The 14,098-nt window shown below is 34.2% G+C and overlaps 1 protein-coding gene across 4 annotated transcripts in view; it reads right to left on the bottom strand.

Moving 5' to 3' along the window:
- The window catches only part of CSPP1 (centrosome and spindle pole associated protein 1), a 65,836-nt gene that overhangs the window by 50,678 nt on the left and 1,060 nt on the right, over window positions 1–14,098 (bottom strand). For 3 of the 4 annotated variants that reach the window (XM_051768389.1, XM_051768407.1, XM_051768398.1), the window contains exons 2-6: window positions 10,188–10,291; window positions 9,554–9,650; window positions 4,471–4,571; window positions 3,732–3,755; window positions 1,198–1,278 (exon numbers count right to left, since the gene is read on the bottom strand). In XM_051768389.1, the coding sequence (XP_051624349.1) occupies window positions 1,198–1,278; window positions 3,732–3,755; window positions 4,471–4,571; window positions 9,554–9,650; window positions 10,188–10,289 (405 nt within the window). In that variant the 5' untranslated portion in view covers window positions 10,290–10,291. The remainder of the gene's footprint in view (window positions 1–1,197; window positions 1,279–3,731; window positions 3,756–4,470; window positions 4,572–9,553; window positions 9,651–10,187; window positions 10,292–14,098) is intronic. The other variant, XM_051768417.1, reaches the window with a different exon arrangement.

The following is a 14,098-nucleotide window of genomic DNA, read 5'->3' as shown; positions in this document are numbered from 1 at the left end:
TCCTACAGCAACACAGTTTGTCTTTCTTCCTTGTATGTCCACTGTGGTTTGACTAATCCTAACAACCAAACAGTTGCACTTGTAGAATCAGCAAAACTTTTGATAAATTACAGTGTTTCTGCTGACTCAACTTCCTGGTACAATTTACAAGCAAATATAAGAAAGGAACTGGGATTATAAGACCAACAATGTGAGGGCATGAGGGGAGATGACTCCTGTAAGACTGATTTTGGCTTTCACAGAATTATACCATACATCAGAGGAATGGACCAGAGGTAAAGAAAATTCACATAAGCATGTTGCATTTTCATAATTGAACCTCCATGAAGCTCCAACAGCAGGGAGACTTTCATGGCTGGTATACTACTCCAACAAATGAAAGCAAGATCATAAACTGCTAAGAAACCTCCGGGAGATCAAAGGGGCTAAACCCAGAAAGAGTATGTGTACTCCATTCATAAAACAAATTAGCATCTGTACTCTCAATGAAAGATTTGAAATTGGGAAGATTCCTATATTAACAGCAGGTAATATGTGAAATATTAAATCAGTTTTTATTTAGATTTCCAGATTCAACTGTTAAAAAAAAAAGAAGCGTGTGAGGGTAAGTGGGTAGGTTAAGCGTAAGCAAAAGACATCAAAGCAAATTGTGCACAGCAGAAAGCACACTTCCTTCAGTGCTGTTAGGAACTGGTAAAAATATCACTGTAGAAACACCTACGAGCAAATATTTTTAAAACAATCCCCAGGCTGCAGTAAGAAGAGCAATAAAGTAGAAAAGCATATACAATTATAACAAAACCAATGTTCTTTATCAGATCAATATTTATTGCTGAACAAAACCCAAGCACAACCACTAGTTGTGGAACAGAAGTAGCAAACCTCAGACTACTATCAGTATGGAATTATACATCAAATTATGAAAAATTGAGTACAAGTAACCTAGGATTAAATTTTTTTAAAACAAAACAAAAACAAAATAAAAACAAACAAAACAAGCAAAATGTAAAGACTTGACTTTTCGGAAAATCATTCTAATGACCACCTCCAAAAATGTTCTATTGTGTAAAAAAATCAAACCAAACAAACAACCAAACAAAAAAAACTTGAATAGAAATATTTTTTCCACAACAGTTTAAACACTCAGGTTCATTTTCAAGTTATAGTTCACTTACTTAATTTCCTTCATATATTTACCTTGGCAGATCTTCGCTCATCAATAGGAAGAGATAATCCCTGAGTATATGGATCTACTTCACCAGTAGTCAGATAATTTTTCTACATTAAAAAAAATTTAAAACCATTCAATATATTTTAAAATACCAATTCTTAATCAAGTAAATAGTTTTTAGGAATTATATTTTTTGAAATTAATTTGAGCAATTTAGTGAAAAAAAACCACTGAAGACAACCTTAATGTTTTAAAAATGTAGAATGTTCTTGGAACGCATGAATGAAGTCAAGGAATGCAGAAAGTAAATGTCTCTGTCAAGTTTTAAGTTTGAGTTTGAAAGTGTTTGTCACTTCTTCCCTGTTACACTGTTGAAGTCTCTGTGTACTAAAAAAATAATTTTTATTCAAAGAAACCCCACTCAGTTCTTCTGTAGCATAAGTACAAGTATCTGTACAAGCATAAGAGGAATTTTCCAAGATGATATCTGAAGATGAAAAACTGCTTTTTCTAACTGCAGAAAACATGTCTACCTCTTACTTCAACAGATGGAATCTATGCTAACAGTAGCATAGTCACATCTGTTTATCTCAACAGTGTTTTCTATACCAGCATTCCTCAAACTTTTCAGGATAATGACCCATTACTAAATCTTGTAATTCCTTACGGACCATCAGTCATTTTCAGAACAGAAATTCCCATCAAAACCACAATGTTGTTGCTCCATATACATCCCTGGGTCACAGTTTGGGAACTGGGCTGTGCAGCAAGTCAAAGTAGTTGCCTTCCAAACCCAACACCAATGCTGGGGCAGGTCCTCGGCTTCCAGGTCTAGTGGTTTTGTCACACATCACTCCTTTACTAAAAGCATCCCCAGGCCCTTCTCAGTCAATCATCTGTGTTTTATAAATCTGATTATCTTTAACAAAAGGATCATCTCCTTGTGTGGCATGGGCTGCAGAAGGGAATGGGTGAGATATGGTATTCACTAGCACTGTTTCCTTCCATTATCTATGTTGCAGGGTAACTTAAAAGCTTGGAGGCACTCGAGAGCTCTGTCTGTTCCAGTACAAAACCACATCATTATGACTTATATTTTACAACTACACATTAGAAGATTTAAGGGGTTTGCAAACGTTCAAGCATCAAGACAACTAGTTTAATATGGAAAATCAACTTATTCCTACTAGAAAAAGTAAATACACTGTAATCCTCATTATTAAGTAATTATTTTCACGCATTCTGAAGACATCTATGGAGATCATCCCTGATGTTAAAACCATATTTGCCAAAAATCAGAAGTTGATATGGAAACTGCATTTTTCTAGATAAGCAAGATTAAACAAGTTATTAATTAAAAAAAATTATCACTGTGAGAGCTGCTAAAAGTTACACTATCTCTTTAGGTGGGCAAAAGAAATTAGAGATTGGAAAAGAAATCAAAGATTGTTATCCTATCTCTTGCTCAGGCTTTACAAGCTTAATATAGCTAACATGTACTGCATTAAAAAAAAAAAAAAAACAAACACAAAAAACCAAACCAAACCAAAACAGAAAACACCACCTTGTAAACCTAAATTTGTAAAACTGAAGTTCAGTTGAGAATAAAACACTAGAAGTTAATGTAAAAATTATATTATTTGGGTACTTTGGTGATAATTATGAAACATTAATTTTTAACACAATATTCTAATTTTGAAAATAATCTGGAGTTTTAAGATTAAACAAGAAGCAACAATCACATAAGCATCATTTGGGTCAGAGGTTAAGAAGGCAGTTTATTCTGCTGTTGCTATTGTTTTTCACAAATGCTACTTATTCTGTTATTCAAAGCCCCAGAGAAACCAGCAGGTTGTGTTTCTAACATGTTACTGAAGTTGCTTGATCTGAACAACCTGAATGGACTGTGTTAAATTTTAAAATTATAGATACATGACAGTATAATGATATAAATAATTAAAAATCAATTGGCCAAAGCTTGCAAAACTAACACCAGAGGTTTTATTTTTCCTCGCAACACTTGTATTCTTGCATTCTGGCCACCAGGTGTTGAATAACTGACTCTACTGCTTCCCTAAGCACAACTGATGATAGTGATTGGAAGAAAAAATCCCTGACTGGTTTCAATGACACACTATAATATTTCACAGGTTACTATTTTATACCAGCCTTATAAAGTATGTATATCATGGAGAAAAAAAAGGATCTGAACTCTCAATATCTATGTAACTGATAAGCCTGGAAGCAAATGTCTACTAAAATAAAAACTATTGTACAGTCAGCATTAGACAGTAACAATAGCAACTGCAAAGGGAAATGTTTAAACAATATTTTAAACAAATGTTTAAAATATTACTAATGGAAAATAATAAATATAATTAATAACTTTGCACAAAGCAAACAATGCTGTTAGTCACAACTAATCACTACAGCATGCACAAACACACAAAGCACAAAAAAATAAAAATGATTTCTTAAATTCCAAGAGCACAAAGCCTTCAAACAAAGCAAAAAGCAACTAATTGGAAAGAAAAAAAAAATTATATTGCAGACACCCTACCTTTCTTTTTGCCTGTGATATACCCTAAAAGTCAGGGAGAAGATACTATTCAAAAAGAGTCTTTCATTCAAAAATAGATGACTTAACAAAAATTCTTTCCTTTCTTAAAGTAAATTCATTTTTTCATTTTAAGAACTAAAGACACTGATAAATAGCATTTTCATATAACAGAAATTATTTGGTTCCTTATTTTTTCTGTCTCACGAAGAGGAGATACACAATATTCCCAAGATGATGACATTTCATACATATCATTTCAATTTTAAATTGACTATGACATTTAGTAATTCATGTTAAGCAGAACATCAAAGCTTTTTTCTTCCTAAAATTGAAAAGAAGCTGTCAAATGGACTCACACTAATTATAGAAATATTCTTACCCCAATTACAGACCACAAAATACGTTCAGTACTTAAGGAAGTAACAGATTTTAAATTCTTAAGCAAAAAACTAAGGAAGAAGTAAAGACAAATAAATAAAGTATTCAGAATAAAGTGTACTAAGTAATACATAGTCTCATGGCAATGAGATCTGTAGAAGCCTAAAATATATAACCCTTCCTAGAGGTAACATTTTGAAATTACCTTTATCCAAGTCTTTGAAATGAGCCATTATAATGAGCTTATAATGAATGCCTTCTTATAAAAATTTTTTGCAGATATCATTAATTTTCATTCAAATAAATGAAAGAATCGTTTTAAGAGACTCACTAAAGTATAGCAACCAGTCAAGAGCCCTACCTGAGAAAGATATCGCCTATAATCTTCTCGGAGTTCCTCTTTGAGTTTATGTTTTTTTCGTTCATATTCCTCTCCAAGAGGTAAACTCATGCCATAGTCACCTGAAAGTTTAACACCATGAAATATCATATTTACTATTTTGCATCAATGCAAAGCACATCCTGCAAAAGCTACATCTGGATTTTGACACAAGCAATAAAAAAAATTAATTATGCAACCAGTAATTACAAAACAGCCAAAAAACCAGTAGTATGTATGAGTAGATGGATGGAAAGCACAAAAAAAATAGATTGGTATTTGGATATTAGTTTTTCTCTAGTCCTTGTGCTTTTTCTCTCCACTAGAAAAAAAAAGAAAAAAAGCAACATAAATTGAATTCATTTGAAGAGTTTACAAACAGTATAATATAACCTAAAGATTATACATTTTTCTTTTGTGAATGTATGTTTCAGAAGAAATTTCCTTTGACATGTTAGTTCCTAAATTAATCTGATATTTTATGCTGTGCTTGTCACACAAGAGAAAACATAATTCGCAACTGAAAGCAACAAGCTATTTGTTTAGCACAAAGCACTTGAAGAATATGTTGGCTTCTATACAACTAGAATCTGACCACACGATAATTATAATCATTCTTCTTTCCACCACAGTGTTTTTAATTGTAGCAGACCCAAAACACATTAGTACTTTTCTGAGATTACTATCTGGTCTCATAACAGCTGCTAAATTAAAAAAATAATGCTATGCAAGCTGTTTGCTGTTCCCAAAATACATCTTAACGTACTTTGCAAGAAACACTCCCTGCCCCAGAAGGCCATCTCTGCAACCACTTTCACCACTCTCCACAAAGAGCTAGTGAATTCCACAAACACATCCAACAAAAGACAAAAATTACAACTATTGGGTGGGGGCTTTTTTTATTAAGCATTTTTACTAAGCATTTCTACATCTTGTGATCTATGTAAAAGTAATAGTGAGGAGTAAGAGAGAAGAGAGGGATATTCAAGATTTACTCTTACATCAGTCCCAATTTATTGCATGAGTTTGTTTGGCTGGGATTGAGATACATTCTGACAGAGCTGAAACTGTCCTCCTAAGCCAGTGAAACAGTGTAACAGGGAAGAAGTGACAAACAGGAGTCAGCCTGCTGTTCTGCAGAACCAAAGGACCTGATTAAATATGTCATATGCTACTCTGAAACAGCTTGCAGAGTTCAACTACTAACCAAAATCTGCACAGGAGCTTCTTCTCCAACCTCCAAGTTACTTTTCTCCCAATTCCACACATAAGGTAAGTGTGAGTTCTGTTTAAAAAAGTAATGTACCATTTCAACAGTAAAGGGATAAGTGCAAAGAATACAGAAGAGGAAATGGTTTGTTTCAGCTAGTTGCTCTTGCCTTTTATTTTCACAAGTATTATTTTTGAATTAGTTATAGAAAACCAAGAAGAAGACCAAAAGCAACTAACAGGTCAGACCAAGATTCATTCAGGAATTTCACAGATACCAGTAAAAAAAAAAAGAAAAGAAGTGACAATTAAGGAATCAAGTGCTTTGATTCAAATATGTGAAGTATTCAAACAAAAAAGTGCTTAATTTTTTTAACAGAAGATCCTTTTTGGCCACCAGAAAAGCACTGAGATAACAATCATGGGTAGTGATCTGCAGGATATCTGAAAACTACTCACTTCAAAAACTTATTCTAGGAGAGCCTAGCAGAGCAAAACTACTGCAGCTAACATACATTAACCCTAATTTTGTGTGCAACTTGTCTGAATTCTTCCATCAGAATAAGAGATTTACTTTCTTTTTCAATGGTTTTCTGCTTTTGTTTTTCGTGTAATTGCTGTAGTTATCTGCCATTTCATATTCCATTAAAAAAGCTAAGATTTTAAATGGATTTTTATATAAACGTTTGCATGCATTTAATGATGAGAAATAACTGTCACTTCATTCAGTCTGAATCTCAACATTATTGCTAGAACTGTAGAGTGCACTTAGTAGCTACCAAAGAACAAGTCCCTGTCTGATTTAATCCACAGGAAATTACATTGCTTTAAAGCAGTCAGCCAATAATACCAACGACCATCCACTTCAGCATCCAAATTATTATTATAGAAAGTGCTGATTTGGGCTAAGACAGAGGTAATTTTCTTCAGAGTAGATGGTGTGGCGCTGTGTTTTGGGCTTGTGCTGGAAACTGTTAGTAACACAAGGATGTTTTTGGTATTGCTGAACAGTGGTCACACAGCATCGAGGCTTTATCTCCTTCTCACTCCACCCATCAGCAAGCAGGCTGGGACAAAGAGCTGGGAGAGGACACAGCTGGGACAGTTGACTCCAGCTGACCACAGGGATATGCCAAACCATATGGCATCATGCTCATAAATAACACTAGGGGGGAGGTTGGGGGGTTCTGCTGCTCGAGTGTGGCAGGAGGGCCTGCCCCAGGAAGGCCTAGAATCTGGTCAGAGAATGCAAGCAACGCAAGCTCTCTGTTGTGAGTTACTGGAGGCACCGTGGTAATGCTTTTGGTGTTGAATTATGCTAAAACCAGCCTGGTTCACTGAACTCCAAACATACATCCTGCTTTTTGAGGTTGGATGTGACAGATAAGCTGGTAGCTCGCCTGTAAATTTCTGACTAGTGGTCCATCACTTTATACTATAAAAGTCCAGTCCCCTTTCATACAGTCAGGTTCTTCTAACATAACCCTTCCTGGGGTGTGTGTGTGGAGATTCCTCCCTTTCACTGGGGACACCCCCAAGGCTGATAGAAAGAGATCTCCCCACAAGCACTGGTATGGGTAAGTTATATCAAATCTCTACTTAGTAATTATTTCTTTTTTTGCTAGCTTTAATATAATTGCTTCAATAATTGCCTAAATATAGTGCACTGTGCTATCTTACCAGATTCTAGGCCTTACTGGGGTAGGCCCTCCTGCTACTTACTAACACTACTAGTACTTTTAGGATTTATATTGTGTAATAAATAATTCTGATTAAGATCTTTTGTCTGATCATTTGTAATAATAAATTATTCATTTTATATAAATATTCTCAGTTTCCCATCATTAAAACCTGCAGGACAAAGGCGGTCCAATCATACCTCTATAATTGCTTAAATTTAAACCATTGACAAAATCTGAGGCTAAGATTGGATACTTTCTGGACCTCATGACTCAACAGCAGGGTTTCTTTAATAAATTTTGTCCAAGTCTTCCACTCCCACCCACGACATCAAGAACTGGCTGGGCATCGGTCAGCTGGTGGTGAACAACTGTTTTCATTTGTATAGCTTGTCTTTCTTGGGTTTTATTTCTTTCTCTTTGTTATTTTCTTTTTCATCACTTTTTTTTTTCAACTATTAAACTGCTTTTATTTCAACCCATGAGCTTTTTCACTTTGACTCTTCCAATTCTCTTCCCCAACCACAGAGTGAGTGAGTGGTTGTATGGTGTTTAGTTGCCATCTGAGGTTAAACCATGACATGGCAATACCTACTTATTGGTTTTCATTTAAGACCACCTGAATGCCCCTCATCTGTAATACTTTGTTGGGTTACTATATTTAGGCGTTAACAGTTAAGTCAAATTTGTAATAACAAACACAACATGATATGTTATTATTGCTCTCCCACAATGATAAAGTTATTTAAATATTAAAATAGCTTAACTGTTCAGTATTGGTCTGTCACTGTCAGGCAGTGGGATACTACCTATCATATTCTATTTTCTGTATCATATGTTTCCACTGTTAAGCAAAGAATTATCAACACCAGGAATAACATGCTGATCCTAATAAAACTGCCAAAAATGCATGATAGATACTTATTCAAGTGCTGTCCTACAACCAAGTTTATCTATTATGACTTCTGGCAGCAAGGAATATTCAATTATCATTTCAAGTATTTTTTGTGAAGTTTTCCTCTAAAAGTCTTCTGATGGCTGGCAGTTCTATTTATACAACACCCTTACAAAAACCATGTTTTTATTTATGCAGCTAAGATCAGTTCAGACCCACAGATTCACAAGCTCAGGTTCCACCTCCCACTGGAAGCTGCAGAATTACACCAGAATTACAGCAGGCACAGCATGAAAATTAATGAGGTACAAACCCAAAGCGTCTACACTGAAAGAAAAGAGTTGTCTATCAACAAGAAACAGGACATGACAAAGCTCTAAAGCTGTCAGAACAAACCTGAGCTATACAAGTGTAACTAAGGAAAAACAGTAGTGCCAACAGAAAGGAGATGGACAAGTAAGGAAGGGTGGTACATTACAGAAACATCAAAATGGAGAAAATAACACTATCACACACATTTTCAATAAATCACAAAGAAAAGAAGAAAAAGGACAATATATAATGAAAACAGTTACTAATACTGATAGTTACAGCAAAACAAATTTAACCATTTCCCTTAGTTAAGATTTCAACCAAAACTAAGTACTTGTTCTGTCCCTGAATAGTAAATGACTACATGTAACATTGGACATTGTACATTGTAACAAAATTACAGAGCAATACAAACAGTTTTAACTGCCTAAACATCTGAAAGATGCTTACAATTGAAAGGAAAAACTTAAGTTTAACTGTATGCATTTTAGTCAAGTTGGACTAGGACTCTTAACCTAAGAGGCTGAAAGGAAAAGTATTCTTACTTCCCTGTCACAAAGTACAGGGAATGTATCCTTTTGAAGTAAAGTCCAGATGAGAGATGGAATTTCAAAGCTTTTTTCACTCAAATACAACAGGAAAGGACATATCACCTATCAAGGACTGGCAAGCAGATTTCTCTTTTTTTGTTTGGTTGGTTTGGATTTTTTTTTTTAGTGGCACTACCTTTACAGGAAGAAAAAGAAAGTGCTTGCCCCATTCTCCTGATAAAAAAAAAAGCGTAACTGTAAAATAAATAAAATTCCATACAATCCCAAGACTTTTGGAAGACTGAAGAATTATTATGCACTTGAATTACAATGATCATCTTATGATTAAAGATCCAAAGCAGTAATTCCCTTGCAAAAATTCCCAAATGTAATTAAATGCTACTTAAATCTAGAAAACATACAAAAAGAATATACTATACCTAAAGGATAGTTCTGTTGACTATTCGGAGGTATATTTTCTTTAGCCATGGAAATTAACATTTTCCTAGTCTCAGAAAGCTTCTCTGATTCCTTATTCTGAAAACAAAATAAAATGCTTTACTGCAGTACAAGGTAAAGGAAATATCATGTATAAGAACATTAGTAACATAATTATTTGCACTGGAGAATAGAGAGATTGAAAGTAATGCTGGATTAACACATTAAAATTTCTAATAGGAAAACTGTGATAAGAACAGATTTTGTTTAATTGTTACTTTCCTTTTATATTTCCTAGTTTCTGTAAGAGAAATGTTTAGGATATCCCAAGACCACAGCTCTGGAGTGAGCAGAGGGCAGATCCCTGATAGTCACCTTCCCTAGGGAGGAGGGGGAAGGAGCAATAATAGCCATTTACAAGAGTTTTCTCACTTGTAAAACACAAATCTTACTGTGTATACCTGGTAGCATACAGGTTTTTAAAAATCTACATACATATAGATACAAAGTATTTAAGTTAGAAATTACTTAATCTTTAATATATAATTTAACAAAAAAACCAGTTATAAGAGCACAGTAAAAGAAGACTTAGCAACACAAGTACTTATATTCAGGAAAGCTTTTTAACAGTCTTACCCTCATTTCCATGTAAGGTGGATCATTTTCAAGTTCTGCCTTATCTTGTGCAAACTTGGCCTTGTGTTCTTCAATAGATTTGTCTAAGTCATCTGCCATCATTTCTAACGTTACAGAAAAGATACAGAACTTTAGACATTACCTTTACATTAGAACTTCAAAAATTTAAAGCCCAATTATATAGTTGGTTAAGACAGCAGTTAAAAAATAATCAAGTTTGTCCCTCAGAACTACAACTCTTAAGATGTTTGCTGAGTCAACAAAACATCTGACTCAGGGAAACTCATTCATGGAGGATACTACTTGATGTTTCACCAGAGAGAAAATTCAAAGATTCCAGATTATAAGATTGAAGATACTTCTCTAATCCTTTTTTCTAACCCGGTTAAAGTGGTTTGGGGTTAGTTTCTTTAACTGCAAGTCTACCAATGGCCCTTTGCTACACACTAGTACAAGCTGACTATTAGTGAACAATTAAATCAAAATTAGAAAATACATAAAAGTAAACAGGATAAAGGAATCACTAGACAAAAGAGTATGAAAAGTGCAAATTACACATATAGTCCAAAATAAGTACCAAATCATACAGTCAGTTCTGTGCTTAACTTACTATCATGAGAAGTCTTAAAAACAATCAAGCTTATTAAAAACAAAACAAAACAAAGAAAAAACTCACAATACATGCATAGTGTTTCTGGAGTTGGAGCCAAGAGTGTATCACTACCTCCTGTACCACTAAAATAGCAGAGGCAATAAGAATAGCTACAATTCTGCAATAATCTGCCAATCATCTGTAAGAAAACATGTACCGAAGAAGAGCTGATTACCTCTCTTTCATTAGTTGTGCACCTTGCCTATTTAGCTGAAAGCCCTTCGGAGCAGAAATTTTAGCATCTTATTTGTGGAATTTATTGTACATTGCTGCACCTGGATAACCTCATAATAAAAATGAGAGTCAATCGAATTCATGTCAATGAAACTGTACAAAAGTTAATTTTGAATATTCTTTGTTAGAACAGTCTTACTAGAACTAAAAATACTGCAAAGCTGTAACCATGAAAAAAGGGAAAGACAAAACCAATGACTGCATACAAGCCTACTCATCCTAATCTCCACTCAGTTTTCAACTCCACTGCAGAAGTTTTGCAAAACCAAGCCTACTGATTAAAAAAAAACTCTAAGTTATTCCATACTTAAAAAAAGCATGAAACTGAGAAGAAAATTGTGACCCTCAAATCACTCTAATGCTACCCACAGAACTTAAGAAATAGGATTGCTTATCCAGGTTCCTGAACAATTCCATCACATTCAGTATCTAAACAAACATCTAAACTAATCTATACTAATCTAACTATACAGCAGGTTTTTTGAGGCTGATTAGATATCTTTCTAAAGCCTACGGATTGTATGAAGTAAACATTAGGCCAATGATAAAGGTATATTAGAAAACAGTTTCAGGAAGAGGATCAGAGAACTTCAACAACAACAACAAAAACCAAACCACCACCTCAAATATAATAAGATAGCACATTGGTAAACATAAAAATAATGTGTCCAGAAAGAATTAGATAAATGCTTACTAGAAGTAAGATGAAAACAAAAAATGCTCAAATGCTATCAGATAAAGCCAAGTAATTGCAGGCTAACTTAATTTAATGAATACATTTGCTTGATGTATTCCTCAGAATGTACTCCTTTAAACGTTTTATCTTTTTTGATTCATAATATAAAATTATAATATTGTTACAAAGGAGGCAGAACTAGGACAACCTATTTACAATTCCTAGTGGTAATACAGGACAATCAATTCCAAAAATAAATACCCCCATCTGATTTGTCCTAAATCTTTAATCTCATTAGTTTTGCACAGTGATAAGGGATAAGTTAAAAGAGGATAAGTTTCCAGGCACTGGTAAATTTTATTTAGCCTATTAAGTTACATAAGAATAATGAAAAAAGGCTGAAGCAACTTGTCATACTAAAAAAATGTAAAAGTTGGTCTCATCAGTGCAGCATAGTCATCAAGAGGAAAATTACCACATGTAGGAAGCACTGTGAGAAGTCTTTTCAAAAGCTCGCTGACTGTAACACCTGTATTTCTTATATCCATTTACGATCGCATTTATAACCTCTAGAACTGTTTCCGAATTACTGCATGGGAATGGTACCAAACTTATTCCAAGAGACAGCAAAAGGAAAGGAGTATTCTCAGTATATTTTCTATCTAGCATGAGGAACACCATGAATATTCCAGCATTCTGCACTCCTATCACGTTGCTCAAAAGAGCAATATAATAAATTAAAAAACAAAGAAAAAACTGTTACAGTTGAACTACATAGGTAAATTTGGTTGGTGTGAAGAAAGCAGGCGATTCCAGGCCTTGGAGAATACTAAGACAACTAATGCTACAGCACTGTTGATTCAGCATACCTTTAATACAGCTAAATAGCCTGGGAAAGTAGACAAATCCTTCTTAGAAATATCTAGATGTTTTGAGTCTTAACATCCTTCTGCTTGAGTTGATCTTCTTAAAAGATGCACAAGTGCAAACTTTATGAGATAGGCAAAATGAGTATCTTATACTAAAAAAGAAAAAAAAATCTTATTATTCTAAGCAAAAGAGTGACAATTTGAAAATTATGCATAGACTGCTAGGCTCCAAAAATATACCAGCATGTAAGCAAATGTCCCACTGAATATGAATCAACTTTATCATCTACTGTATCATGTAAAGAGATCATGACTAATCACAATAAAAAGACAGAAACAACACATTTCTATCTGAGAAGAGGCCTACCACAGCCCTTTGGTGTGCAGTGAATTATCCTGGAGGTGACAGCACTAAACTCATAGCGAACTGTCCACTTCAAACTGGCTTCACATGACTGCACAAACACACCAAGGAAAAGCCTGACACTGTAACACCACTTCCAATCAAAACAAAATAGCTCATTTTCAGCTTAGAAATGCATTTGAATGCCTTTTGTGCACTTCTAGGCCCTTGCAACTACTAGTAAAAGCAACAGATTAAAAACCAAGCTTGGAGACATCACTCCATGAGCATGTGCATAGCACAAAAGGGGAAGTCGAAAACCCAAGGACAAATCATATGCTCCCAAAATTATGAGGTGTAAACATCATATTTTTCATGCTTTTTGGGAAACACAATATTTTGTAAACACCATTTCTAAAAAAAACATTTGATAGTACAAATCTATCAGCTTTCCTTTAGCTCTTGGAACTTTAAATCTTGGATTATTTGCATTCTCAAAACATGGTATTATTCAAAGTGTAATTTCATTAAACATACTGCTGCTATATATTCAACTACTGTCTGAAAATGTTCCATAAAAATATTTTTTCTGTATTTTTTCTTTCAGGAACATTTTAGATTTTCATAACCTGTATTCCTTTCCAACTGAAAGTTTTCACAAAAGCACAAAAACTCTGAATAATTACAGAGTGAGCTAAATAGACTTCAACTTAAGCAAATATACCAAGCAATAAAAAGCACATAGATATTTAAGAACAATAGATATTCAGGTCTGAACATGACATTTTTAATGGGTCTATGCCCAGAGTTAATAATGCATGTCTCTGTATTCAAGGTATTCAAAACATCTATGTGTATATTTATCTTATGTAGTATATTTAGCTATGTATTGTGTAGCTACTTTATCACCTAGAGCAATGCTTATTGCATCCCGGTTTAATCTTTCCCTTTTCCTCCTATTTGTTCAGGAAAACGAGGCACAGAATTTAAAATAAGCATGTGCAAATAGATTTTGTCTCTTCTGTGCTACTGCAATATTAAAATAACATCAGGAACACTGGCAAAATGGCAATTCCCATCCCTATGAATTGCAGCATGGCTGGCAAGGAGGGAAATGCTTTGAAAAGCCTTTGAAAA

Source organism: Manacus candei, unplaced genomic scaffold (genome assembly GCF_025592945.1).
Source record: "Manacus candei isolate 608988 ecotype Guabito, Panama unplaced genomic scaffold, ASM2559294v1 h1tg000008l, whole genome shotgun sequence".
NCBI lineage: Eukaryota > Metazoa > Chordata > Aves > Passeriformes > Pipridae > Manacus > Manacus candei.
Note: the sequence above shows the minus strand (reverse complement) of the source record. Positions and strands in the feature narration are given on the sequence as shown.